The sequence below is a fragment of the Hermetia illucens genome, chromosome 4 (genome assembly GCF_905115235.1).
Source record: "Hermetia illucens chromosome 4, iHerIll2.2.curated.20191125, whole genome shotgun sequence".
Lineage (NCBI taxonomy): Eukaryota > Metazoa > Arthropoda > Insecta > Diptera > Stratiomyidae > Hermetia > Hermetia illucens.
Genome location: NC_051852.1, coordinates 35,587,143 through 35,612,971, shown reverse-complemented (window position 1 = coordinate 35,612,971; position 25,829 = coordinate 35,587,143). Strand labels below are relative to the sequence as shown.

Genomic DNA, 25,829 nt, shown 5'->3' with positions numbered 1-25,829 from the left:
AATTCTGCATAATATTATACGCAAGCTTGTAGAGTAAATCCAGACCTGGAATGAAAATTATACGGGCCTCTATTATCTATCCATGCTCTTATCCCGGACTACTAGCAATCAGCTGCTGAGGTAAATGCAAAAAGTACGATCCTCTTTAAGTCCACCCAACTACTGGCCTATGCTGACGATATCGACATCATGGGAAGAACCACCCGAGACGTATAAACTGCCTTCATCCAGATCGAGCAGGCGGCGCGTGAGACTATGATCTTGCCAGTCCTCATGTATTCCTCGGAAACTTGGGTTCTTAGCAAGAAAAATTGTGAACTCTTGGCCGCGTTCGAGAGAAGAATCCTCCGAAGAATTTTTGGCCCCCTACATGAGGATGGACGATTCCGTAGCCTACACAATGACGAAATCTATGAGCGATACCATGACCGTCTGGTTGTGGATAAAATCCGGCTCAATAGGTTACGGTGGGCGGGTCACTTAATCCGTATGGATGAGGATGATCCAGGCCGGAAAGTCTATAAGGGCAATATCTATGGTAGAAAAAGAAGACGAGGCAGACCCTGCCTAAGATGGAACGAAGGCAAAGGTCAGGACGCCAGACAGCTTTTAGGGATATCGAATTGGTGGACCTCGGCCCAAAACTGAGATGTCTGGAGTTCCTTATTAAGGCAGGCCTAGACCGGATACCGGTTCTTGCGCCGTTGATGATGATGATGATGACTACCAATCAGCGTCTCCCAACTTATTACCACCATGCGTGGCCTGGGATGGTCATGATGAACCATTATACTAATAATGATCTTGCACTTTGTTTCTACAAGTGGCTTTCTTTGACTTAAACTCTTGGCAGTAGTAGACGACAATACCCATATATCCACCACGTAAAAAGTCCATATCTGAAATTCGTGATAAAAAGTCGTGAGAGTATTTCCTGCTCAGAGAGAAATTTTCACCTAATCTTTGTTGCACTTCTTTCTTGCTGGATTTGATTCCAAAGCGTCATGATTAACTCACGTCTTTTCATGAAAACCACTTGTCTTAAAAATGCTATGTGGATATCTTATGCTCTACAAAGGAGCGAGCACGAGAAAATAGACTCTTCTTTAAATGTCAGCTCCGATCGATAGGGCTATGAATTGTACAGATGTCATCTGTGTGTTGTTGATGAAACCTCTTGCTTATCCATTGCTGAGCTGGCGAATCAACTAAGAGAGCAGGGTACAAAGCTTATCCTCTACAAAGGTTCGGGTTTGATCCAGTTCAGTAAATATTTCATTCCCGCACTGTCATTCAGCAAAACCACCGACAAATGATGCTCCTGGTAAAATTCGTTCTTCTCCATCGTTTCGGAAATAACAAAAGTAGTGTTACTGAAACTTCCGTTAATCGATATATAATGGGAGAGTCTTGTCAAACTTCAGTGCTGCTGACACGTGTCATGCGAACTTTGACATTAACTGAGAATGGTATGGACTTTTTTCATTAGAGCCGGAATTTGTTGTTATTCTCGCAACTTTTCGAGCATTATATTGTGCGGTTTTTTTTTCTTTTCATTATCCCTACATAACTTTAAGTATCCTCGTTTGGAGCAAATTAGGAAACAATGTCAGATTAATTTACTTGTATGCAGAATAATGAACATACGTAATTCGTAATATACTATTTGTTTCAAATTTGGCAAAGTCATGCAGCTTTCAGTCAGTTCTCGCAAACATTACTATTTAACTATTCACCTCTCCAACTTGGTTAAAATGTAGACTGAGCGACTGGTGGATTTAGATTGAGTGACACAAAATTTGCTAGCAACTTTTGCGTTGAAAAAACATTTGGATGTGCTAAACTCCAAATACTTGCTGTGATCCTCTTATCAACGCCTTCAACCCTGTCATTGCCGTCATCCAATTTTTGATGATAGCATTTCAATGTGTAAATTCTAACATTAATTGCCATTCATTGAGGCTTGGCACTGCGGATGTGCCTGGAAGTTTTCACTTTTCTTATCTTTCGTATATGAGGGTTTGTTGCGTTCCTAAATAATTTCTGTACTTTCTGACCATTTACTCTTTAATTTTCAATCAAAGACAAATATAGGTCCTAGTTCAAAATGACTAATCAATTTTTTAAGGTTTTGTGTAAACACAAAACCTTATTAAAATCGGTTTACTGTCTGTCTGTCCATCATACACATTTTTCTCGGAGACGGTTATAGCGATTGACACCAAATTTGGTAGAAAGGTGGGAACTGTGAACGCTCACGCATACAGTGAATTACATGCTTTTAGGTCGAATTTGAAGGGGGGTCCCCATACATGCAAAAGGAGGGTGTAAAATTTTTTTTCATCAAATATAGTCATGTGGGGTATCAAATTAAAGGTCTCGATTAGTACTTTTCAAAGCCGATCTTAGTTTTGACATTCGTTGGAAGGGTGCGGAGCGCGTGGGGTTGAAAGTGATCACTTCTTTAAGGGGGGCATTCTCAGAAACTATCTAACCGAAAAATCTGAAAAAAATCAGGAAGCTGCCACTATATGGTGCCTGGGCTCCGAAATACCTTCCATGCCCATATCTGTTTAAATAAAGTTAATAATAGTATATTACTACAATTTTTTCTAATCGGTTAGAAACCCCCCTTAAGTTCATCCTAGTACCATTAAATTTTGCAGTGACATAGGCTATAATATAGAGCATGATCTTACCAAGTTTGGTGGAAATCGCACTATTACTAACAAAGTTATAATACCTCAAATTTCTTGCTTCTTTGAAAATGGAAGACTATGAATGTCAATATCACCCGAAAGTGGATACTCTCACATAATATATGGATATATTACGTGCTACGTACTAAGAAATACACAAAACCTTTCGTACCTGAAGCGTCCAGCTTCCGGTTTCCCGACTTGTTTTATTCTCCATGTGAAACCATCTCCATACCTCATCATACTAACATATGCGACACGTTGCACAGTTACCTCCCTCGATTCCTTTTGAATAAAACCTTAAAATTTGTAAGTCTGAGCCTGTTCGAAATATGAATGTTGACGTCGATTTTTATTTTATTCCTAAAATCATCTTTTTTTAAATTTTGATTCGGTCTGAAGTACTTCCCGTAAGCATTAAGGATTGTCTTTTGGCATTGCAAGGCTGGAATCGTTTCTTCATAATGTCTTCTATGCTGACCTGCCCAAAACTGAGCGATTCTCGGGTCGATTCTATCAGCCAATGGAGAACTGCGTTATGAAATTGCTTCACGCATCAACGCAACCTGGATGAAGTGGCGTTCCCCAACTGGTATTCTTTGTGATCGACGTATCAACGAACGTCTCAAATCTAAAATTTACCCAATGTGGTCCGTCTTACTGCTCTCTATGATTCTGAGTGTTGGCCGACTATAAAAGATAGTAAACGGCGTCTTGCGATAATGGAGGCGAAGATGTTGCATTGGACTAGTGGCATGACACGTTTTGATCACATCTGAAATGAGGATATCCGCGATCGATATGGGTTTGCACCGATCGTGGAAAAACTGCGAGATCAGGCATTTGATAGAATAAAATGGTGAAACCGATCACGACGAGCCAAACCGGTTGTGAACGGGACAAAAATTGAAGAAAAAGAAGATAACGTCTTCTATGGTCTGAATTCTGAATCCTTCGATTCTCAGCTCGAAGAAAAACTGGAAGCCGTATGGAACAATAATAATCGAATTGAATCTGGACCTTGAAACGTGATAGAACACTATTCAAGATCGTAACGGTACACTACATGACTACAGTAAAGTGTAGGATGCAATGTGATCAGTATTGTGCTCGCCCGTGATTATTATCCCGATTTGACTCAGGCGCTCACAGCTAAGTCGACTGGTATCAGACATCCAGTCACGATACAAATCCTTCTGCCACGAGTGAGATTTGAACCGCTACGACAGCTTAGCGTTCTAACCACCGAGCAATCCGAACACCGTGATGAACATTTCAGCTGCTATTTCCTCGTTTCAATGAGATAACGCCTCGCTAAGAAAACTTAGCATCTCACAGCAGTACCTCTTGGTGACAAGGGGTGTACTCATGTTGAACCATGAGACTTAAATAAAAACAACGTGACGTACTGCGCCTTTCCTTGCTTTTTGGACTCCGATGATGTTGCAAGTTTCAATTGTGATGACTGGAACTTGGTTCCTGGATCGTACTCATCAATGGGAAGCTTGTCACCACCATTTTCCAGCATGTGACGAAGTTGTTTGTGCTCAATCGTTATCACCTTGATATTCACAAAAATCTATTTAAGTGAAAATCTCAAGGTGGAAAGTCAAGGCAATGGAACGAGTGCTGCAATGTGAGGTATAGCGTTATCGTTGTGAAATATAATGTCGCTTTTATTCACCAAGAAGAATACTGTTCCTAACTAGAGTATAGTTAGGAACAGTATTCTTCCTTTGTTAGGGTTCTGTTGCATGGTAGCAGTTTCCAGTAAGTAAACTCGAATAACGCACCAACTATTCAATAAGTCGTCACGAAGGCGTTTAACATTTTTGTAAGGAACCCATTTCTCATCGCCAGTGATAAAATATGAGAGAAAATCCTCCATTTTTTTGGTATTTAGGTGTGAAAAGCAATTATTTAGGCGATCTCCGTTGTTCCTGAAGGATAACTCATGTGTAGCCAAGGAATAAAATTCCACATTAACATTGCGCACGGTGGGCATCATTGATACTCATACGTCCGCGTTTAAATTCAAAATACAAGTGGACACTGTTGAGTTTCTTACACAAAGTTTCCATGTCATTTATCGAGCCAAAAATGACGTCGATAAATCCACTGTAACTTGTGAACTAAAAGCATCAGACTGTCATATAATTTTGACGCGCATAGTTTAAAAGTTGTGTATCCATTTTGGTTTGTGGATGAAGGAAAAAAACTTTAGAAAATTTCTGCAGTTTCTGGTATTCTCCACCACTAAAATCACACCCACTCCTTCGCCTATATTCCCGGGGACCACCAAAAATTATTACTTCGCCTCCATCGCGCTTCCCGGATTCTACTTCTCTTATATCGGGCTATTGTTGCGTTTGGCGCACTCCAATTTATTGCAGATCCTGACATCAGTTTCCCAAAATTTAAGGGGTCCGATTACTATGTTAGGATGTCACTCAACCTCTCTCTTTCATTTGTGAATCTCGGGCATTGAAACACAACATGCTCCGGGACCTTGGCTGGGGTGATACATTCAAAACAGTCAGGGGACTCGTCTAATCCGGAGCGAAGTAAATGCTTCCGGTAACCACGGTGCCTCGTGAGGAGTTAAATTCGCTCGATCTATCTCACAATAAACAGAATCAATAGATGGTCCAGCGCAATTTTTCGGAATTATCCCTTAGTTGCAATCAATTGTGCAGCTTGCTGCTAGTGGCTTTTCAGAAGTCCGCAGACAAACTAGCCTTCTAATAGAGACCTTGCGTCTCATTCGCTAGAGGACCCAAGGAAACCTTTACTGCGATGATACACAATGTCACACACGATGCTGTCCCATATGCGCTGCACACATCCAGGGGGATTGCTCGGTATGTGTTCACATTCAGACAGGAGCCGCATATGGCAGAATGAATTTTGCCCCCCACCCATAAGGAGCTGGCGACTATATTTTGGTCCTTTGATAGAAGGCATTCATTATTCTTGCTGGCGATGAATTAGTCTTGCTACCTTTCCTTATGCGTAGTCCAAGCGCCCCTTGAAGTTCAACTTGGCATGGATCATTACCCTGCGGTATCTAATGGTCGATTTTGAAACGATTACGTGATTACGAATCCGGATTTTGACACCTCCGTCTTTTTGTCCATCAGGATCAATTTAAACATTTGTAACCATGATTTGATGGCATGAATAGTTTCATTTCTATAAAAACCAAAACCTCGCTGTGCTTTGCAACTACAACCACCAACAGGGTCTGAAAAACCAATAAGCTTTCCTCCTCTGGCACACGAAGGTTAAGTATTCCACCATACATTATATTCCACAGAAGGCATCCCAAATAGGGAACCTTGGCGAAGACCTGCTGTCACAATGTATTCTTCCAGCTGTTCATCCGTTTCATACCAGAGAAGTATTTCTTGAGAAATAACTCTCAATTAACCGAGCTATATAACCATGCCAAAGTGCTCTTAATCCATCCTCAGATGGGCAAACTAAAGGTGTTTCTGGCATCTAGCGCCACCACCGCGAAACGGCCAATGCCTTTCGAGTCATATGCACGCTCATTGCTATCACATCGACCGTAAAACCGGCTCGCCGATATCGATGTAACTGCTCCGATAAACCACCAGCTAGTTCGATGAAAGGAAACTGTCTGTTGTATATCACTCTCTCCAACACTTTCTACATTGTGTTTAAAAGATAGACAACGCGATATCAAGAGCGCACAAGAGGGTATTTTTGGAGTTACGGTAGCAGAACCAACTTCTGCCTCTTCCATTGAGCGAGAAGCACTCCTTATACCATGCACGAATCGAATCTGATTATGAATCATTTTATCAGCAAAAATCGGAATCTCGTCCAATCCTGGAGCGTTGTTATCCCCAATGCGTTTGCAGGTTTCTCGTAAGTCCTCCAGGGCATCCCCGGGGGGTGGGGAGGGAGATTGATTCGAAGACCACCATAATAAGACGCACACCGACACCCGGTGGGAGGAGAGGGCGATTGATTTGAAGACCACCACAATAGGAGCCACACTGTCGTTGGCGCAACAATCCATACACTACAGTATACTGTAGGAGGCAATGTGGTCAACGTTGCACTCGCCCGAGATTATTACCTTGGTTTGGCTCAGGTAATCATTCACAGCAGAGTTGACTGCTACCACCAGTGAGCTTTAGAAACCGTGACCATCGGGACTGGTGCATGATACTGGAAAATTATGATTATCGAGGCATCTGAAGCACGCGAACCATCCTATCCTTATCTTGTCCGTCAGTAATCAGTTTAACCACTGATTCCACCTATAAGCTAATAATAACGGCCTGTGTACTCCCACATGCCTTCCTAATCTCTAACGCAACACAGATATGTTCCCACGACGTAACCTTGCTTAAGTCTTTGCGTTCGATTGTTGTCTCCTGCTTTCGGGTTTTAGCTTCCGCTTGATAAGATAACACGTTCTCCACCTAGCCACGGAAACTGCCCGCTGACTTCGCGCTGAATTTATTTAATTCCAACATCAGATCGCCTTTCTGTGTTCGCTCGCAAAAGTGTGTATCCTCTATAATGACATCCTAACCTGCATTGAGCTGCTTATATAAAGCTTTTCTTACCTTCTTTGGTGTAACTTCCTCCATTGCTAGCATCTTTCCTGCAAAAAAATGACATTTGATAAGGCTTACAATGTTTATATATGCACAACGTTCGTTTCAAGCTTACTCTAAGTGCCACTTCTTAAATTGTTACCTTCTTACGTTTTTTTGTAATTGGTTCTTGCTTTTTCGTATCTTATTGACTTGAATTCTTGCCAATAAATGTTTCCTAAGTTCAATTTCCCACTTTTTCAATTATGAGCTCCTAGGATAAATTTTCAAAAGTTTCTCTTCTAAATTCAAAACGAAATTGTGGCTCAAGTCACACTATACATTTATTATTCATTTTTCCATTACAGCCGATACCATTCGTCGAATGCTTGAAAATCTACCGCCTAAACGAGCCTGCCGACAAATTATTCCCAACATTACCAAACCTCGCTCTAAGAAATTCACAAAAAATTTAGGATTAAAAAAGTTGGTTAACGCCACATGTAGTAAAAAGGTGAAAGGGAAAGCAATGACTGTGGCAAGTACAACCTTGACTGCCATATCATCGAACATGCGTCGAAAGCAAAGGATAATTGCCAGACAAATTACAAGACGATCGGGACGAATGGCTATGAGACTTAGGGAGCTGAAACAAAACAGTAACAATAAGGCAACTGTCGAAACATCCCCCAAGAAGAACTCGTCGCCGAATTCGCAACAAAAGATAGTGAAGCAGCCACAAGCTGGTCCAAAATCGCCACCAAACTGTGATAAAACTACTAGTGAAAAGAAAACTCCCGGCAATGGAAAGAAGTCCAAGAAAATGGACAACCCAGAACCCGAAGACGGTGGGATTGACGTTCCGGACAGTCCGAGTCAAAACGAAAAAACGCCCAAGAAGAAGACGCCCACCAAGCGATGTCAAGACAAATCACCTAAACACGATGGTGATCTATCGAATGCTCCAGAACCATCGAAAACCCCAAAACAGTCGCCCAAACGTGATAACCCATCGATAGTAGAGAATCCAACAGAACCATCAACTTCCAAATCAATCAGCCCGACTGAACCTTTAAATCTAGTCGTGCCATCGCCGCAAATTCGATCGCATTTACTCCAAGTCAGTCCCGTGAACAAACGACAACGGGGAAAGAAACTCACCGACTGTATAGCAAAGCTGCAGGAAAAGCTTGGCAAACCATTCTTCGAGGGCAACGAAAATTTGGAAACAGTACTTTCAGCTAGACAACAAACCCCGCCACAAGAAACCAGCGCTCCAAATAACCTCGAAATCTCCTCTGCCCCGATCGAGTCGATTGTGACGAGAACTCCGAAACGGAAAACAGTCACTAGAAAAATCATTCAGAAAACTAATTCGGATGCATTTATCACACCGAAACCAGCTCTAATAGCACCTGCCATTAAAGTGGAAAGCGAGGACGACTCCCTGATTTCCGCGAAATTGAATTCGAAGGAAGACAATATGTCCATGACAAGTGATATGTACGATAGTCTAGTAGAAAGCGATAAATGTGATCTTCCAGCGGGAACAACTACTGCTCCTAAAGACAATACTCTTAATGAATTCAACGATAGCGCCGTTTCGTCGATGTCAACGGACAGTATTTCAATCCAAAATAGCACGCCCGTGAAATCTGGTGAGCGCGGCACTTTGAATGAATTCTTCTCCGCTCATTCAGAGCTGATGCTTAGAAAAAGCACCAGAAAAAACGATAAAGCTTCTAATTTCTTGCCAGTTCTTGATTCAGTCGATACTTGCAATTCAGAAAACGTGCTTAACCTCTCCATGGGCAATGCTCATAAGACAACGAAAGAAACATTTTTTCGACCATTTGCAAACGAAAGATCCACCCGGAAAGGTAGATCTAGCAAAAGCCCACCTGATTCAACCACTATTGAAACCCCACCTGTATTGGAAGAGGCCCTTAATCTTACCGTTGCTAAGAGACGAAGCTCCTTGAAGTCAAGCCCTCCAAGACTACAGACCCAAGAGGAAGTAATCAATGCGTTGCCTGCGAGTAATAATGTTGAAAGTACGGAAATGCCGATACTAGCAGAAGAAAAGGAAGATGTTGAAAAGATGAATGCTAGCGTCACTTCGAAAGAAGATCTTTCCTTTAATGCTGATTCTACAAAGATTGTTCCTAAAAAGAGAGAAAGGAAGAGTGTCAAATCAAAAAAGGTTGCGCCAGTGACGAGCAATGTTGTGGCAAGTGAAGTTCAGGTGCAGGACCAACCAGAGATAGAGATCGTGATTCCTCCAGAAACTCCAAAAGTCACCCCTAAGAAAAGTAAAGCCGGCAACAAAGGCACAAAAAGGTCTAAAACAATACCTCCCGCTGTTGAAGTCAATGATACGCAGCCACAAGTAGAAGAAGTAATTAAGGCGATCTTGCCCGCTGTAAATTCATCATCCGTGATTCCAGTTTTGCCAGTTATATCTGCAACTGAATTAGTCACTCCCAAAGTATCGGTGGCGTCTAAGGAGGATACTGTCTTGTCAACCCTCGTTGAGAACTCCGTCAAAGATTCTGAAGCTCCGTCTCCTCCTGATACAAAGCGAGGAAGAGGCCGGCCACGAAAGCAAGATATTCTTCTAGACATTCCGAAATCAATTGATATTGAAGATCTGATACCACAGAATAGGATTGAGAATACAATGGAGGAAAATATTGTACCGGAACTGCCAGAGCCAATAATAGTAGCTCCCAAAAAAGGGAAGAAGGCTACAGCACGTGGTAGGAATTCCACGAAACGGAATGAGACTGTCAAAGACTTTGTAGCGGAAAGCACAAACAAAATGTTGAAAGAAAGTGTTGTGGATAAAGTCGTGGAAAAAGTGCTAGAAGAAAAGGTTGTAGAGACAAAGGAGCAAAAGGATACAGAAACTAAAATCACTGAAGTGTTGGAAGACACATCTGCCACTCCGAGGAAGGAGGAAATCAAAATTCAGGTAACCAACAATGACAAAGATCCTGACACTGATCAGGGGAATTTAGTGATAACTACTAATGCCAGAAGTAGAGGAAGGCCGAAAAAGGCACTTAAGAAAGCTTCTCCAAAACCTCTTCCCGAACAAGAAGTTCTTCCCGATAAAGAAGCAATTGTGATCAAACCATCCAGTAAAAAGAAAAAATCGAGTGAAACTGAAAAAACTCCCGTTGTAACTGAGCCTCTACCACCTACAGAGAGCGATAAAGACGAGCCGGTGAACTGCCCGAATGAGGTGGAGAAAATAGAGAATACAATTATTGAAACTGTTCAAAAACAGGATGTAAAAGCATCGGATGTGGAAGGCACAACAGTGAACAAAAATAGCGGCCAGTTATTGAGCAGTTTGCCTGACCTTCCTAGCGACAAACACGTTTCCAACCATACATCAACCGGTGAAAAGTCCATTTTTGATACTTTGCGTGAGGTACAAGAGAATGCGTTCTTCAGCCGCCAAGAGAATGCAGGCCTGACCAGAAAGTATACCAGGAAAACCATTTCAGCCAAAAAATCCATTCCAAAATTTTCGCTTCCCTCCGAGACGCCATCGATTAGCGGGACTACAGCAAGCAATGACTTGTTTGCTGAAATCACGCTCAATGATGGCAAACATTTAATGACATCATTGTCAGAACCTCGACGATCTGTTGAACAACCGGAACCAACAACATCTAAGTCTTTTGATTTACAATCGGCGAAAACCCCCGAAACACCGAAAAGGCAAGTAAATAAAAGGCGCAGCAATCGTAATCGAAACGGTATCCAAATACTTCCAGACAACTCGAGCATTTGTAAAGAGCTGGACGAAATTGTTGCAAGTTTTCTTGAAGATGAAGACCTGCCAGCGAAAGAGTCCAAACTTGTTGATGAATTCGACGGCCCCACACGATTCAACAATGTCGAAAGCTTACTTGCCGAAGATAAGGCCGTGGCATCTACTTCGAAAAATGTTGCTCCTTCTGTTAGTAAAGGCGTAGTAATGACGAATGATGACAAGGGTGCGATCGCAGACCAAGTACCGGTGGATAAAACAGAATCAAAGCCAAAACCATCTGAACCTACTTTTGATCAAAGAATAGTATGTAAAGAACTGTCGGTAACTCTTACGAAAATGTCTGATAGTGAAATTGAAGCACAAAGAAACGCAGCCATGACGAAGAAAGCAGAGCTGGTTGAGCCGATCCCAGCGGTTGTGCCGAAAGAACAAAAACTGACGCTAGGTAAAGTTGAATTGACTGAGAATTCGCTGCCTAAAAGAAATCGGTCTCGCAGGCTCTCAGTGAAACCAGAGAATATTTCGTTGACAGATAGCTTGAATGATTCGAGTATTATCGAGCCAAAAGTCCCAATTGTAAATAATGATGAGACGAAGACTGCGAAAAAGTCTCGCAAACGAAAGAATACGTCAATCGTAAGCGCATCCGAAGAGGTTCAAAACGATATTAAGAAAACCGAGGATACTCCCACGGAACCTCCAACATCAGAAAAGCCCCCGATTGATGTGACTCAAACGGCGGATACAAAAGAGAAGCAAACTGAAATTGAAGAGAGGGTTACTTCAAAGGAGACCATTCTGGATGCCATACATACAGACGATTCAAAATCAACTCCAGCACTAGAAAATCAGAAACCATCCGCTGATGAATCGGTTCCTAAACCAACTACTGTACGGCGACGACGGAAGAACGAATTAGCAGCAATTGTGGCCGATCAACTCTTAGAGAGCTTCAAAGAAGTCGACAAATCGCGGATCGACGAACTCAAGAAACTGGAAAACCTAGCCTATGAGAAAAGTGATGACCTCTACATTACCGGGATACGATTAACTCCACTAACCAAACGTAAAATCGTTTTATCAGATCAAAAAGAGGACAGCAATCCTCCAAAAGAAAAAGAAAAACCAAAACCAAAAACAAAACGGAAAAAGGACGGCACAACCAACTTTGACCTTGCCAAAGAATCGGATTCAGAGCGGGGGACTACGGATTCAGAGAAACCAGTCACAAAGTCACAAAAAGCCAATGAAAAAGATAAATCAAAAACTTCACATGAGAATCTATTCCGAAATTTCGCAGAAACTCAAGAAACTCCTAAATTGAATGTAGAACCTATATCACTTCCAAAACTAAGCAGCAGAAATTTCAACCTCACTTTTGGCACGTTTCGGTCATACACGTCACAAGAATTCACCTTCAGTGCTCAAAAGGAAACAATGCTAAAGTCTCAGTTTATTCCTGGATCTGCGGAGACCTCCTGTTCGGTGGATTCACATGGGAATCGAATGCCAGACGATTTCTCCCTGAAAACTCCCACCGATATAGCAAACAGCAAATCAAGTTTGCAACGGAAGCTCAAGAAGAAAATGAATCGCTACAAGAAGGAGAGAAAAGCAGAAAATGAGAATATAAACGAGCTTCGCACCGGCTTGGAGTCATTCACATTTGGAAAGAACACGTTTCAACAGTTTGGAAAGGGTCTCTTCGGAAGCATAGGTTTCATGGGTCTGTTCAGTTCGAATAACAAGGAGAAGGCTATGCAGCCATTGGTTAGTAATACGGTGCCAGCTATTCGGAATTCGGATGCGGAGAGTAAGGAAAGTAATCGTTTAGAGAAGAAGGATGATGAAACGAGGAAACCTCTACTTCGCCCAAGCTTGTTGTCAGCTGTCCTGTCCCAGGAAAAAGCTGCAAAGAAAACGAGCCGAGATCCTAGATTAAACAAGAGTAAACAGAAACCTTCAGTTGAGTCTCGGAAAGAAAGTGGAATAAGCCTTTCGTCTGCGTTGAAATCATTGCGGACCTCTCCCGAGGAAGAAGATGCAAATGAAGCTTTCATAAAACCTAAAACTAAAAACGGGCCTAGGGCTAAAAGAGGAGCGAAATCTTTGCAACTAGCAAAAAGTGCCCAATTGGAGAACAACGATGAAGATGATGACGATAATTGTTTAGCGGCAATAGCCGAGAGCGTCAACAACCGAATTATGTGCGAAGAAGAGGAGTTCAGCCAAACAGATGAGTTCGACGCTGCCTTACCATCTGAAGCCACGTCAACCCAGACCCTGCCACCAACCGTGAAACATGCCCCACCACCAGTGTCTGACGATCAAAGAACATCAGATGTTCCAAATGAAGACGAAAATACAAACACGGAGCTAATTGACATGGATCTAGAGGACGATATCAGCATATATACAAGCTTCTCACAGGACGTGTCATCATTGAGTAAATCCAAATTTGGCCAGAAAAGACGTAGACGACGATCAATTCTGTTAGCTCGGCGCCCTAAGAAAATTCCAGATCCATCTCTTCCAGATCAAACTTTCGATTGTACAATTTGTAACAAGTCCTTCGGTAAGGCCACTGCCTTGGCAAAGCATCAGCAAACATTCACACATGTTCAGAAGCTCTCGGAATATGAATACTTGCATAAATTGAATGAGCCTAAACAGAAAGACATCGGGAATGAGGATTCTGGAAGAAAAGAGAAAAGTGCCGCCGTGGAATCTCTTCCTGCGTCTCCTGAAAAGGGTGCAGAAGCAAATGTGGCAGATGAAAATGAACCCGAAGAAGAGGAAGAGGAGGAACAAGAAGAAGATGAAGAAGAGGAAAATGAGCCTGCTATTGAACAATCCAAAACACAGGACATTCTGCCGGCAGTGCTTCCACCAGAAGTGTCCGTTACGGAATCACCGGCCATCCCTCCTGCCCTGAAACCTCCTGAAATCGCTCCGGCTAAACTGGCTCCTGTCGCCCCAACCGGAATAGAACCGATTTCTTCTCCAGAACAAGCTGACGCTACCTTCGAACGTTTCCAAAATACAACTTCTCGAATCGCTTTGAGTCAAGAGGAGCGTCTTTTCTACGAATGTTGCAATATGCTGAAGGGCTCAGAAACGCCCATGGTTGAACGCACATATCCCATTGTGCCAAACACATACACAACATATGACGTACCAAACAAACCGGTCACACCAAAATCCAGCGAACGTTTCTCTTATATGGGATCCGAGGTAACTGGCAATTTCCAACACGGCACAGCGTACACAGTAAAGTCTCCTATGTCTCAATCACGAACCAGTCCCCGCTATGCATATCCTAAAATCGATATTAACCAATTTAGTGACATTTCTTCCGATTCAAATCCCGCTTTCACTAGAGCTCAACAGCTTCACATGGCTGCACTGCAATCCGGCTCTGAATGCCATCCAATCGCCGACACAACTCCTACGGCAGGCAAATTACCTTTCTACGATCAAACTGCAAATAGACAACCGTTTGTGGGAGAGCAACTGCCTCAGCCGCTCGGTCACGGCTACAATCATCATCCAGATGGAGGTGCATACTACACTGGCAATGAGGAGAATGTTCGGCATTTACCTTTAGAGCTGAGCGAAACGGCCAGAGTTCTAACGGCTCGAACCTACATAGGCGATCAGAGAGGAAAGGTGAGCAATGTAGTTGCCAGTAGCATGACGGCGGGATATTCGACTGTAATGATGGAGTCCGAAAGGAGTGGCGTGCCAATGGGAAACGAACAGTGAGTATAGTTTCATGATGATTCCATTAGGTTTCAAATATTTGGCGGAGTAATAGAGGAAACTATTCATTAGGGAGATTGTGATTCGTGAAATTAATTACGATTTTACAATCTCCTGAAAAAGTATAAAAACTAATTCGATGTTGAATATTCGGGGATAAAGAAAATGTCTATCGAGATAATATTTTGTGTTGCTTTTCTATTTGCGCAAGAAACGGAACGCTTAGGATTCAAGACTTTTGTGCGGCAATTACTGCTTTTCTGTAGCAAGATACAGGAATCTTAATTTTAGACGCCTTTTGAATCAATTAATTAGTTTAATCGATGATTGTTTTATACGCTACAAACTTCGCCTCATTCCAGACCTTTAACATCACCCCTGCACTCCAACTCTTCACAAGGATCCAACAACACCGTAACCACCTGTCGTATGCGTACAAAAGCTGCAATGAAAGGATATGACAACTTCAAAGTTTCCATTCCAACTATGGGTCTCGACATACAACAAGCTCTCGAGCGCAGTCCACACGGCGGATGCAAACTAACAGCACTTGCAGAGATCGCCTTAGGTAGCGAGGCTCCTATTACGCCGCCACGATATCATCAGCCGCCCGGCACCCCAACCACTCCAGGTACACCGCTTCAAGATGAATCATATGAAAAACATTCGCAACAGCAAAAATCGAAACCTGATATCAACGAGAAGTTTGCCAAGAAGTACCAAGAACTGATTATGAATAATATAAAACCCGCCGCAACGAAAACGGTTAAGAAAAAAGAAGTCTGTGATAATATTGGTAGTAAGTCAGGTTATCGATCGAAGCGAGCGAAAGGTGCCAACAAGGGGAACGCAGCTGGCGATTTCGCAAATAAGCTCAGCGAGGACGACAGGCCTGTAATTGAGAAACCGCCGAAAGACATTTACGAATTCGACGAATCCCAAGAAGCGATGGACAAAGAGACCGACAGAGGAAGTCCTTCTAAAGGGCGCAACTCGATTGTGATACCGGAGCGACCATTTAAAAACATTGGCTCCGAGGAGCAAAACATTATCAAATTCAATAAACCAGACGAAATCGCGGTTCAGAACGAAGAGGAAAGCCAGATGTCAACCACGAGCTATTCCGATCGCGACGATTTCAATTATGCATCGATGAGCGAAGGCGGCGGCGAAGATACAGACAAGGATGAGGAGGAACAGAAGAGTAGCGATAGCGATAGCTGCGCTAGTGCTCAAACAGCCAAGACCCACAAATGTATGATTGTAGGGCGGATTTTCGGTAATGCCACGAAAAATCGCCCGGTGGAAAATACAGAAAAGGCACCCATCGTGGCTGAACCAAAGAAAAAGATTCCCAGTCAAGAACTCAATGAAATGTTCGATCGCCTGAGAAAGGATGGAGGTAAAAGTGGGGAGGATAAAAAAGAAAGCGGTGCAACTAAAAGTCAACCTCAAGACAGTGTTGAGAGGAAAGAAACCGGCAAAGGTGCTTCCGCCAAAACATCGAAAGCAAGCAAAGCTGCTACCGAGAAAGCCCAAAAATCGAATGCTGCCAGCAAAGCATCAGCAACTTCGAAAACTAAAACGACCTCTTCGGAACCCGCTAAACGCGAAAGCCAAAGATCATGTAAAACGACCGAATCGGATTTCCCTCGAGAAATTGCGAAACTTCAGGCAGAGCTTGGCATGACAGCCGAAGAAATCGCAGAGCTGATAGGGGAGGGTAAGCGGAAATCTCAACGAAAATGTGCAATAAATCGTCCACGAACCGTTGTAGACACGTGGAGCTCAGACGAATATGAAGATTTTCTCTCAACAAAAGATGTTATTGCATTCATTGAGGAGAAAGAGAAGCGCAGCAAGAAGAAAAAGGTCACAGCAACTAAGGTTGATAAGAAAAGAGGTGATAAAACAGAATCTACTGCCGTCGTTGACCAAAAAGAAGATGACAACGAAACTAGCACAGCTCAGCAAAATAAAAGTCAACAAACGAGTGGAAAGCTAGCCAACTCAGGTACTGCTTCCAAGCAAGAAAAAGAAAAGCCTGAGAAAAATCCAAATCCAACTGCAAAAGACAAAAAATCACAACGAGTTGTTGACCGCCTTTTACAGAGATTTAATAAAAATCGAGGCGGATTGAAGAAAAAGCCTGCAGCAGTAGCCTCCAAGCCTGAATCGAATGAAGCATCAAAAACCCCAGCGTCTTCACAGCCTGAAGAACAATCCCCTGAAAACCCTACAGACGATGTAACACCGGAAGGCAATTCATCCCAAAAGAAACAACCAACACTCTCCGTCAAACCCCGCTTGAAATCCCGCCGTCACACCGACAACGATTCTGAAAGTGATTTCGAAAAAGAATTACGCCGCCGCAAACCATCTGCCCCCAAGCGAACTACATCCTCCAAAATCAACAAGCGACGCAAAACAATAGCATTCAAGGAGGAACACAACGACATGACATCTGATTCTAAATACCCGCAAAAGCCGAAACAATCGGCCAGTTTGAAAACGGACGATCAACCTTCCCAGCCCGCAGCTAAGAAACCATTATCACCGGAATCTTCGTCAACTGTACGACCACTTGCCCGACGAAAACGCATTGCTTCGGAAATGCTCTACTATTGGTCGTCATCATCCAGTGATGAGGAATTCGGTCGAATTGAAACCAACGAGGACGACTTAACACAAAAGGATGAATATTTACCCAAACATGGATGGATTGTAGGTGATTCGCACAAAAAATTGGTAACACTACTCGCTACAGCTAAAGGTAAAAAGATGACGACGGATTTAAAAGAGCCAGGGACGAAAAAAAAAGCGTAGAAAGACTGTAGGGAAGGAGAGGTAGTAGAAGTAGAGACAGAAAGGGTGTAAGATAGGTTGAGGAAAACTGAATTTTAGTACATCCGACGAAATGTACAGGGAGATGTGTGAAATGTATGGTTTTTGTTAAGAGAAAGTAAAATAATTCTATTTTACTTTAGATAATGCCCTCTTTAGAGATCCAATGTTTTGCGCTTCGTAAAAGACTGTGCCAGCCAATCGTTGCTTTTGACCGGTGCTCGAGGTTGTTAGATACAGGTAGTCAGATATTGGGCTGGAAAAATCGGGATGTCAAGCATATTGTGGTGAAACTTGAACACATACCATTTGAACATCTCTCCAGGTGCAAATTCAATCAAAGCTTGTTTCCAGGTTATCGTTTCTTTCCAATTGCGATGTGACTTTCAATATTATCTCTTCATCAAGCATTATAGACTATACAATCAATTGGAGAAATGAGCCCGAATCTTCACTTCAATTAGGTAAAAAGCGAGCCCCTGTATAAAATAAGAACGCCTTTCGCCTGTTTCCAAAGAGGATTTCGATTGATTTTTGATCCTCCAGCATTAACTGTCTGTCCGAGGTCGGCATTTTTCCTGTTTTATGAGTGATGTCGTGATTAGTTAGTTTTCCGCAAGGGACACTTTTTGTTAAACATGAAAAGAGTCCCCAATGTAACACTTCCTTGATAAATGATAAATTACACCTGCCCGAATTGCATTCTTATTTGTTGTTCCTGAATTTATTCAAAGTCTCCGAAGGAAACAGATTTTATTGAAGTAGGTGTTTTCCTATTTCTTTCTGTGCGCTTGGTATCAATTTTTCTAAGTCATATTATGCCGAATCCACATGTTTTCCAAATCTCAACAAGCCATCGCAAATTGAAAGGTATGGACAGAGTATTTGGTTTGGCTTGTGTAGGTTGCTTGCAGCACCTGCCGTCGATCCAATTGAATGTCGGTTTTTTCGACAAACCAAACGGAATTTGCTTGTCTGATTAGAAAACACTAATGCACTTGCAGACGTGTGGATGGCGATGTTTGGTCTCCAAATTCAAGACAAACGTTTTGATGTTTGAAGTTTGCAGCAAGTTCCAAACATGTGGAGCTGGCATAACATCAATTTATATGTCTTGAATTTCAAAAAACCAACACTGCAGCTGCGCAGAATTTCGGACTTGCCTTCAATTTTTTCATCCACCTGCTTCTACCGAGGCAAATATAAAATCGACTTAAAGAACTTATGATCGACACCAGGAGTCAAAACCTTAATAGGACCGTCCAGAGAAACCTTCAAATTGAATAGCCCTAACTATGATGGATTTACAATGTCTTAAAGTTTCTCCCACTTTATTAGAATGTACCGAGTGAACTATATTCAACTTAGTTCGACTTTCGCTCAGTACGTCTTTCGCTCTCGGTTCCGGATGATAGAATCTTAATGAAAGTCTGGTTACGTTGATTTGAAATTTTGGATTGTGTTGCCATCTGATGTTACTCATTATTAATAATGGAATATTGAGGAATTTTGAGTAATCTCGCCATTTTGGTGGAAGTAGCAGGTGGAGAAACTGAAAAAAAGAGCGAGATCGGGTACCGTCCGTAAATTAAATCGTAAAGGGAACACAAATTATTGGTTTACAGTGAGATTTCTGAAACTGAAGGATTGAGTGAAATTGAGACCTGTTTTTGCTGTTTGCTAGTGTTATTTATTATACTTGTATATACAGATATTTCGGAAACCACTTGTTCCCTTTATCAGTGCTACAATACCTGCAACACTGATGAAGCGTTCGTGCTCACTGCGCCGCCAAGAAATGACTGCACTTAGCTCGTGACGACCCATGTCCGCTGATGGGTCGTCTTGGTCGTTGCAGTTCTCTTGACAGTGGAATGCAAATGTTGAATAAAAATTCTGGACTTTGTGGTGCTAGAATATACGAAGTGAAGAGAGAATCTCAACTCAAGATTTCCCGTTGTAATTAATTGAGTTTGCTAAAAACATTTGAATATGCCATAACAGTTCAACCCACAGTAACATTTTGAATCAAAGAGTATAACTGCGTTGCCTTTGAAGTTCTGAACGCTCGCGAGCCTTTGCATTGCATACCGTTGTCAGTTTTTGATCGCCTGCGCGTTGTGACTTAAAAACATTTCGACGGAATGTCAAATCAGCTGAGGAACAACAAGAATATTCCATTAAATTACATTGCATACAATACATACAATTACATAAAGTTTTCCTAAATAATTAGCTAACGCAGTTACAGGAGGTGAATCATCCGATTTCGGGCCGAGTCAAGATCACAGTGCATTCTGCGCATTTATTAATGTATTGTGTGTTGTGTTCCCATCATCTTCAATGGCGCAACAACCGGTATCCGGTCTAGGCCTGCCTTAATAAGGAACTTCAGACATCCCGGTTTTGCGCCGAGGTCCGCCAACTCGATATCCCTAAAAGCTGTCTGGCGTGCTGACCTATGCCATCGCTCCATCTTAGGTAGGGTCGGTCTCGTCTTCTTTTTCTACCATAGATAGCCCTGATAGACTTTCCGGGCTGGATCATCCTCATCAATACGGATTAAGTGACCCGCCCACCGTAACCTATTGGTATCGCTCATGTAGGAGCCCAAAAATTCTTCAGAGGATTCTTCTCTCGAACGCGGCCAAGAGTTCGCAATTCTTCTTGCTATGAACCCGAGGAATACATGAGGACTGGCAAGATCATTATCTTGTACAGTAAAAGATTTGACCCCATGGTAAGAAGTTTCTATTACAATGACACCATGTCACAAATAAGAACGAGTACCAATGAAGATGCGCAGAACGCAATTGCAATCTTGACCATCGGATGTCATCTTTTTTGTCCCGTAAAAAAATCAAAGCCTATCTAGGCAGTTTCATCTTCTTAAACGGGTACTGTGACAATCACGGGCGCGGACGCCACGAACCCCAAATGCAACGCGGTTATAGTTAACGCTAAGTTTTGACAGCAATTTTAATCATCTTTAGACAAATAAGCGACAGCTTAGCAGCTGTCTTATGTCCATCATAGTCAGGGCTTATGTGAATGTATCATGTAAACTATATTAAACTTAATGCGACTTTCGCTCAATCTTGAACTCCCAGGTCGGGATGGTAGAAACTTAATGAAAATACAGGTATTTCGTTGGTTTAAAAAAATCAAAGCAAATATCACAAAATAAATTTTAAAATAAAACTACATTTATGGAAATTTGAGCTGTCTCTTAAGTCCAAAAAGGCTGCTGGCTGGTAGGTTATGACAACTAAATTCACCTCCTTAATGGAAATGCGCGGAACCCTATGAGATGCCTTACGCTCATTATAATTGGAGCTACGGCAGTTCTGCCGAGAATCCTTGTTACAGTGGCTTGGACGTCTTCTATGGTTCGAATGTCTCTTCATTGCCCTGGAAGGGAGAAAAGCCCGGAAGGGGGATGAGGTAACGTGAGAACACAATACCAAGCCAGTCGGATCTTTCACAAACTCCTGCGATTGTACATTCATGATTTGCTGAGAAGATAAAAACTCCTTGTGAATGACACCATGATGTCTTGCTCATTGAGGCCTTTTTCGGGCGAGGAGAATTGATTTTATCCTATTCCGAACTTTGGCATTTGGGTTCTGGGTTCCACTGAAACCACCAGACTTCCTCTCCGCTAACCACGTAATTGAGACAATTTAAAATTTCGCTAATGCAATCCCGAATGCCTTTTGAAATTTGCTTTTTGTTCATCAATCAAAACTTGGCGTACACTTTCCATATTGCCAAATTTTGAACAGTGCCGTAGGAAAGGCTTAACTTCTCACTAATTCGGGAGTTAACAACCGACTCCGTCACATTTTTGACGAGCTCCTTCTTTCCTGGAACAACTTGTTCTAGCGCTGCTCGAAATTCAATATGGTCGTGACGATACTTTTTAAAAATTGTTCACAAGGAACAGTTCTCTTATTCCGTAAAGGCATCCAAGTCGTATTTTGTTCATAAATGCCTACGCTTTGCTCCGCCCACAGAAAATCAGTCCTACTAATTATTGATGTGTACAGTAAATCATTCATTGAGTTTATTGCTTTCCCACCATATCCACTAACTTTGCTGTTCGATGACGATACAAATGGCATTTCTAATATCTTTTACAATTACAGTTCATGGTGTTTTACCGACTATTTTCTACTTCAACTAAGGTATCCAATCAAAATACGTATCTTCCTTTCTTAGCTAATTCCCCCCTTCCCAAATGTTCTTCGGCCATCTACACAATATAAAATGGAGTATATAATGGTTACGCCAATTTATTCATCGATCGTATCCGATTATATACTCCTTTATATTTTGTTTTATGTCAAAAGGAAAATTTTCTCTGCCGTTTTTCCTCTCAAAATGTCAAAGCGCAAATTGTCTTCGTGTATAGCATTTGTTCCGTTTGATAGCAGGTTTGATCCATCTAAATCGGGTTCGCCACTTTCGTCCATGTAAGCCTGATCCGGATGAAGTCGAACTAGATTTCTCAACGGATCTTCCCGTGACTTCAAAAACTCCGCAGACGGGGACAATTAAAGCTGGTAATCTTGCTATCCAATAAATATCGTCAAACGCGGGCTAGAAACGCCAATCATAAAATACACATTGGGTCGGTTGCTGTATGCGGCACCGTCCTGCTAGAACTACATATTTTCCAGTCCCAATTCATCCAATTGTGGCTACCTATCGTCCACCATTCACAGTAATTGTTTAGGTTGCATTTTTCTCAAAAAGTAATGGACCGATGGCACCTGCAGAGTAGACTCCACACCACACAATCACTTTGAGTGGATGTTATGGCTCTTCATCATTATTAAAGTGGCACAAGCAAATATCAAATGCATTTCAGTCAACTGGCAATTCACGGACACACTGCGCTTTGTAAGGGAGTGATTTTACTAATTCGGTTTCATTCCGAAATTACAGTCTTAAATAGAGATATTGTTGAAACGCAAGCTCGAACACTCGATGATCTTAAACCAAAAAGACTATATACAGGAGATGTGCAGCTCGCAACGGAGTTGTGCGCCAAATTCCGCGCATAAGGGCTGGTATTAGTGCCGGGTATGTGATACAATGCGAGCATATGTCTGTGAATTGCTGCGAGCACGTGGTACCATCTATTATAACGGTAGGCATTGCCCAACAATGCATTAACCACATGGGTCTCGAGCCACCTACCTACCTCGCCGCTACCCAAAAGGTGCACAATGAGATTCTGTGCCTCTTTGACGCTGGATTTACTCCTCCTGTGTATAGTATTTTTGCAATCAACCCACTTTGCTCTAAACAGTATTTTGAAAATTGGATGCGACGATATCTCAAAATTCATTCAACTAATTCCTTTGAAAATTGAATGTCATATTTAGGACACATTTCTACGGTCTGTAAACTACGAAAATTCTGATAATATCATCATCTCGGATATTTTTACATGGTTTTGTCATTCAAATATTCAAGAAGTGAAATAATTTCCCATTTATATTTTTGAGAGGATTTGATCCCGTTTAATAACCTCAAATATCAGAAAATCCAAGCCATAGCAAATCACATCTATCCATTTCTGAAGTGAATATTGACTATTGAAAGTTTGCTGCATCTTCTTGAATTAGTATATGAAAACCGCTCCAATTTTACTGTGTTATTCGAAACCAAGCGCTAGGGATGACGATAAGTAGTCGCCGAAATATGCATAGAAAAGCAGTAAAGTCAAATGGAAACAGTTTTTGAATTTTTCATTTCAACCGCCATAGTCATAAGCCTTTAGCTTTCAGCTTTCACTGATCCCTTTATTCAGCAGCAGCTGTCTTGGTTCTTGACGGAGCCCAATGCGTATTGTCCCGGAGCAGCTCACTAAAAATCAGCAGGCGAAGGCATCACCTTTTGCATTTGCACACTTCTGATGGTGGAAAAACTAAGCTAATCTTTTTACTTTTAATTTCTGCTGAATTCTGTGCGCGAAGCTCTTTCAATGGCCAGAGTTCAACCTCACGATTCGGTGATTCACAGTAAATAAATTTCGAATGCCGCCGGTTAGATAAGAATTGAATTGATAGACATCAGCCTTGATTCTTAAAAAAGTTCGAACATGATGTGCTGAACGCAACAGTGGTCATTCTCAAGCTACGCTATGTGCGAATATAAGTAGTCGCTCTGAGGAGCCCAATTAGTGCTATGATGAACGATTTTGGCTGATGTGAAAAGGGCAAGAGGATCAAAATCTATCCGGCCCACATTTTCGTAGCGTTCACGATGCATGGCAGCTCCTCCATCATACAATCACAGATGTCTTTCAAATCCCAAAAAAAAAATAATTTGCCTGGTGTCCGAGGCCTGGCTCTAGCTAGAACTTGGCAATCGGGAAGGAAGTGCCTCTCCGTATTCTCGGCCATTTCGACAATATGAACTATAAAATATGCCAAGTCTGGCATCGCCCCCTATAAGCCAATGCTCCTTGCAAACCACCACAATTTTGTACCCGTTTATGCGTGTCTGGCTCGAAAGTTATCGTGATCGCATTTTGATGTAGGAGAGCTCAAATCTCTTTGACTTAGCCCTTGACATACCAAGCGGGGTCCTCGGAAGACCCCAAAAAGTGTTTCTGCCATAACTACAACAAACAATTAGACCATGATTTTCATATGCGTCGCATATTAGTTCAAAATTAGTATGGCTATAATTCGTTCTTTAAAAAATTTTAATTTTAAAAACCCTCTAACGCAAACGTGGCCTAACTCTACGATGTTAAAACGCGGATTGATTTGGTGACCAAAATAACGCGTTATGACAAGCCTAGCGATACCAGTTCATACTGAGTGTAGTCAAATTGGTGGATGTAAGACCTACCTAAAGCCTCTACCGAACTAAGGAGTATAGTTGTACAGCGCAATTCCAGGCTTGAGCTCTGAAGGGTTATGTTCGTGATGTGGATATAATCAAAAACCCCCCATAAGCAATATGAACTCTGAAGAGCTAGTCAAGTTCCCATGGTGCCAGATTACCTCTGGTGAGGCTTCATGGCCAAAGCTACTTCAAATGAGTCGCCGTGCAGATCCGGTTCTGATCCTCAAGAGCCTTGGAGAATTAACCTACTTCATCATGACCACCAAGCTAATGTGGAGGTACTCCTTAGCCACTTGTTGTTGATTCGGTCGATAGAGTTGCTGTCCCGTCTACCCCAGAGCACCAATTCTGACAAGAGGAACTTGGTATGTTAAGGGTTAGCGCAGGTGATTGGCCGTCAGCGGCTGTTAAATGGAGCTAATAAATTCCACTCTTCGTACCAAGGGACTATCAGAAGCCCAGCCCTGCCTGGTTAGCTCCTCGGCCTACTCATTGTCGTCTATGTTCCCATAGCTGGGAACCCAAAAGAGGGTGACTTTAAGTGTATTGCTCAGACTGTTGGCGTCTTTGAACTGCTCGGAAAATGTCGTCACTGAGTATAAAGCCTTGGTGGTGGTTTGACTATCGTTCAGAATGATTTTGTCAAGATAGGCCTCCAGGATTGCCAGTACCTCTGGAATATACTGGCGTTTCCTGGAAGACTATACGACTCAACTACACTATGTATATCGGAGAACATCCGCTCCGACTTTATAGGCCATCTTTGATCCGCCGGAACAACATATCATGTCGCAACACTAACAAATTGCCTGTCTTCCACTCCACCCTGGTTGAAAGTCCCACTGCATGTGGCACTTCGTCTAGAACATTATTGCAGTCATAAGACTTCACTGCCAAGCATCCTGACTCATAGAATCTGAAAACGCTATAAACTACAGATTATTTAATATGAAGGTCCCGACATGTAAGAGTATACTAAGGGCGCCTGTTGGGTAGCGATGCAGAGCCCAGTAGCATCTGCACATGCTATCCTTTGGATCCAATTAACCATGGTTTTGCTGTATGTCCACAATAGAACCATATATTAGGATAGGGAGAACCACGATGGAATACATCCAGAAAACCATCCTCGGCGGAGACTCCTATACAGTCCTTCATAACTCTCAGTTCTGTGATTAGTCTTCAATTTAACTTAGGATTCGTCTGCATTGGAAAAAAGAGCCATTCTTTGCCCATTTAGCTGCGAGAAGTGTCCATGTAATAGCAGCAGTTTCGTTTTGGTTGGATTTACATCGG

The 25,829-nt window shown here is 42.2% G+C and overlaps 1 protein-coding gene across 3 annotated transcripts in view; it reads left to right on the top strand.

Moving 5' to 3' along the window:
- Nucleotides 1–20,125, top strand: part of LOC119653732 — a 55,974-nt gene extending 35,849 nt beyond the window's left edge. For all 3 annotated transcript variants that reach the window (XM_038058653.1, XM_038058652.1, XM_038058654.1), the window contains exons 3-4: nucleotides 7,642–14,821; nucleotides 15,185–20,125. In XM_038058653.1, the coding sequence (XP_037914581.1) occupies nucleotides 7,642–14,821; nucleotides 15,185–17,648 (9,644 nt within the window). In that variant the 3' untranslated portion in view covers nucleotides 17,649–20,125. The remainder of the gene's footprint in view (nucleotides 1–7,641; nucleotides 14,822–15,184) is intronic.
- Nucleotides 20,126–25,829: the final 5,704 nt, after the last annotated feature.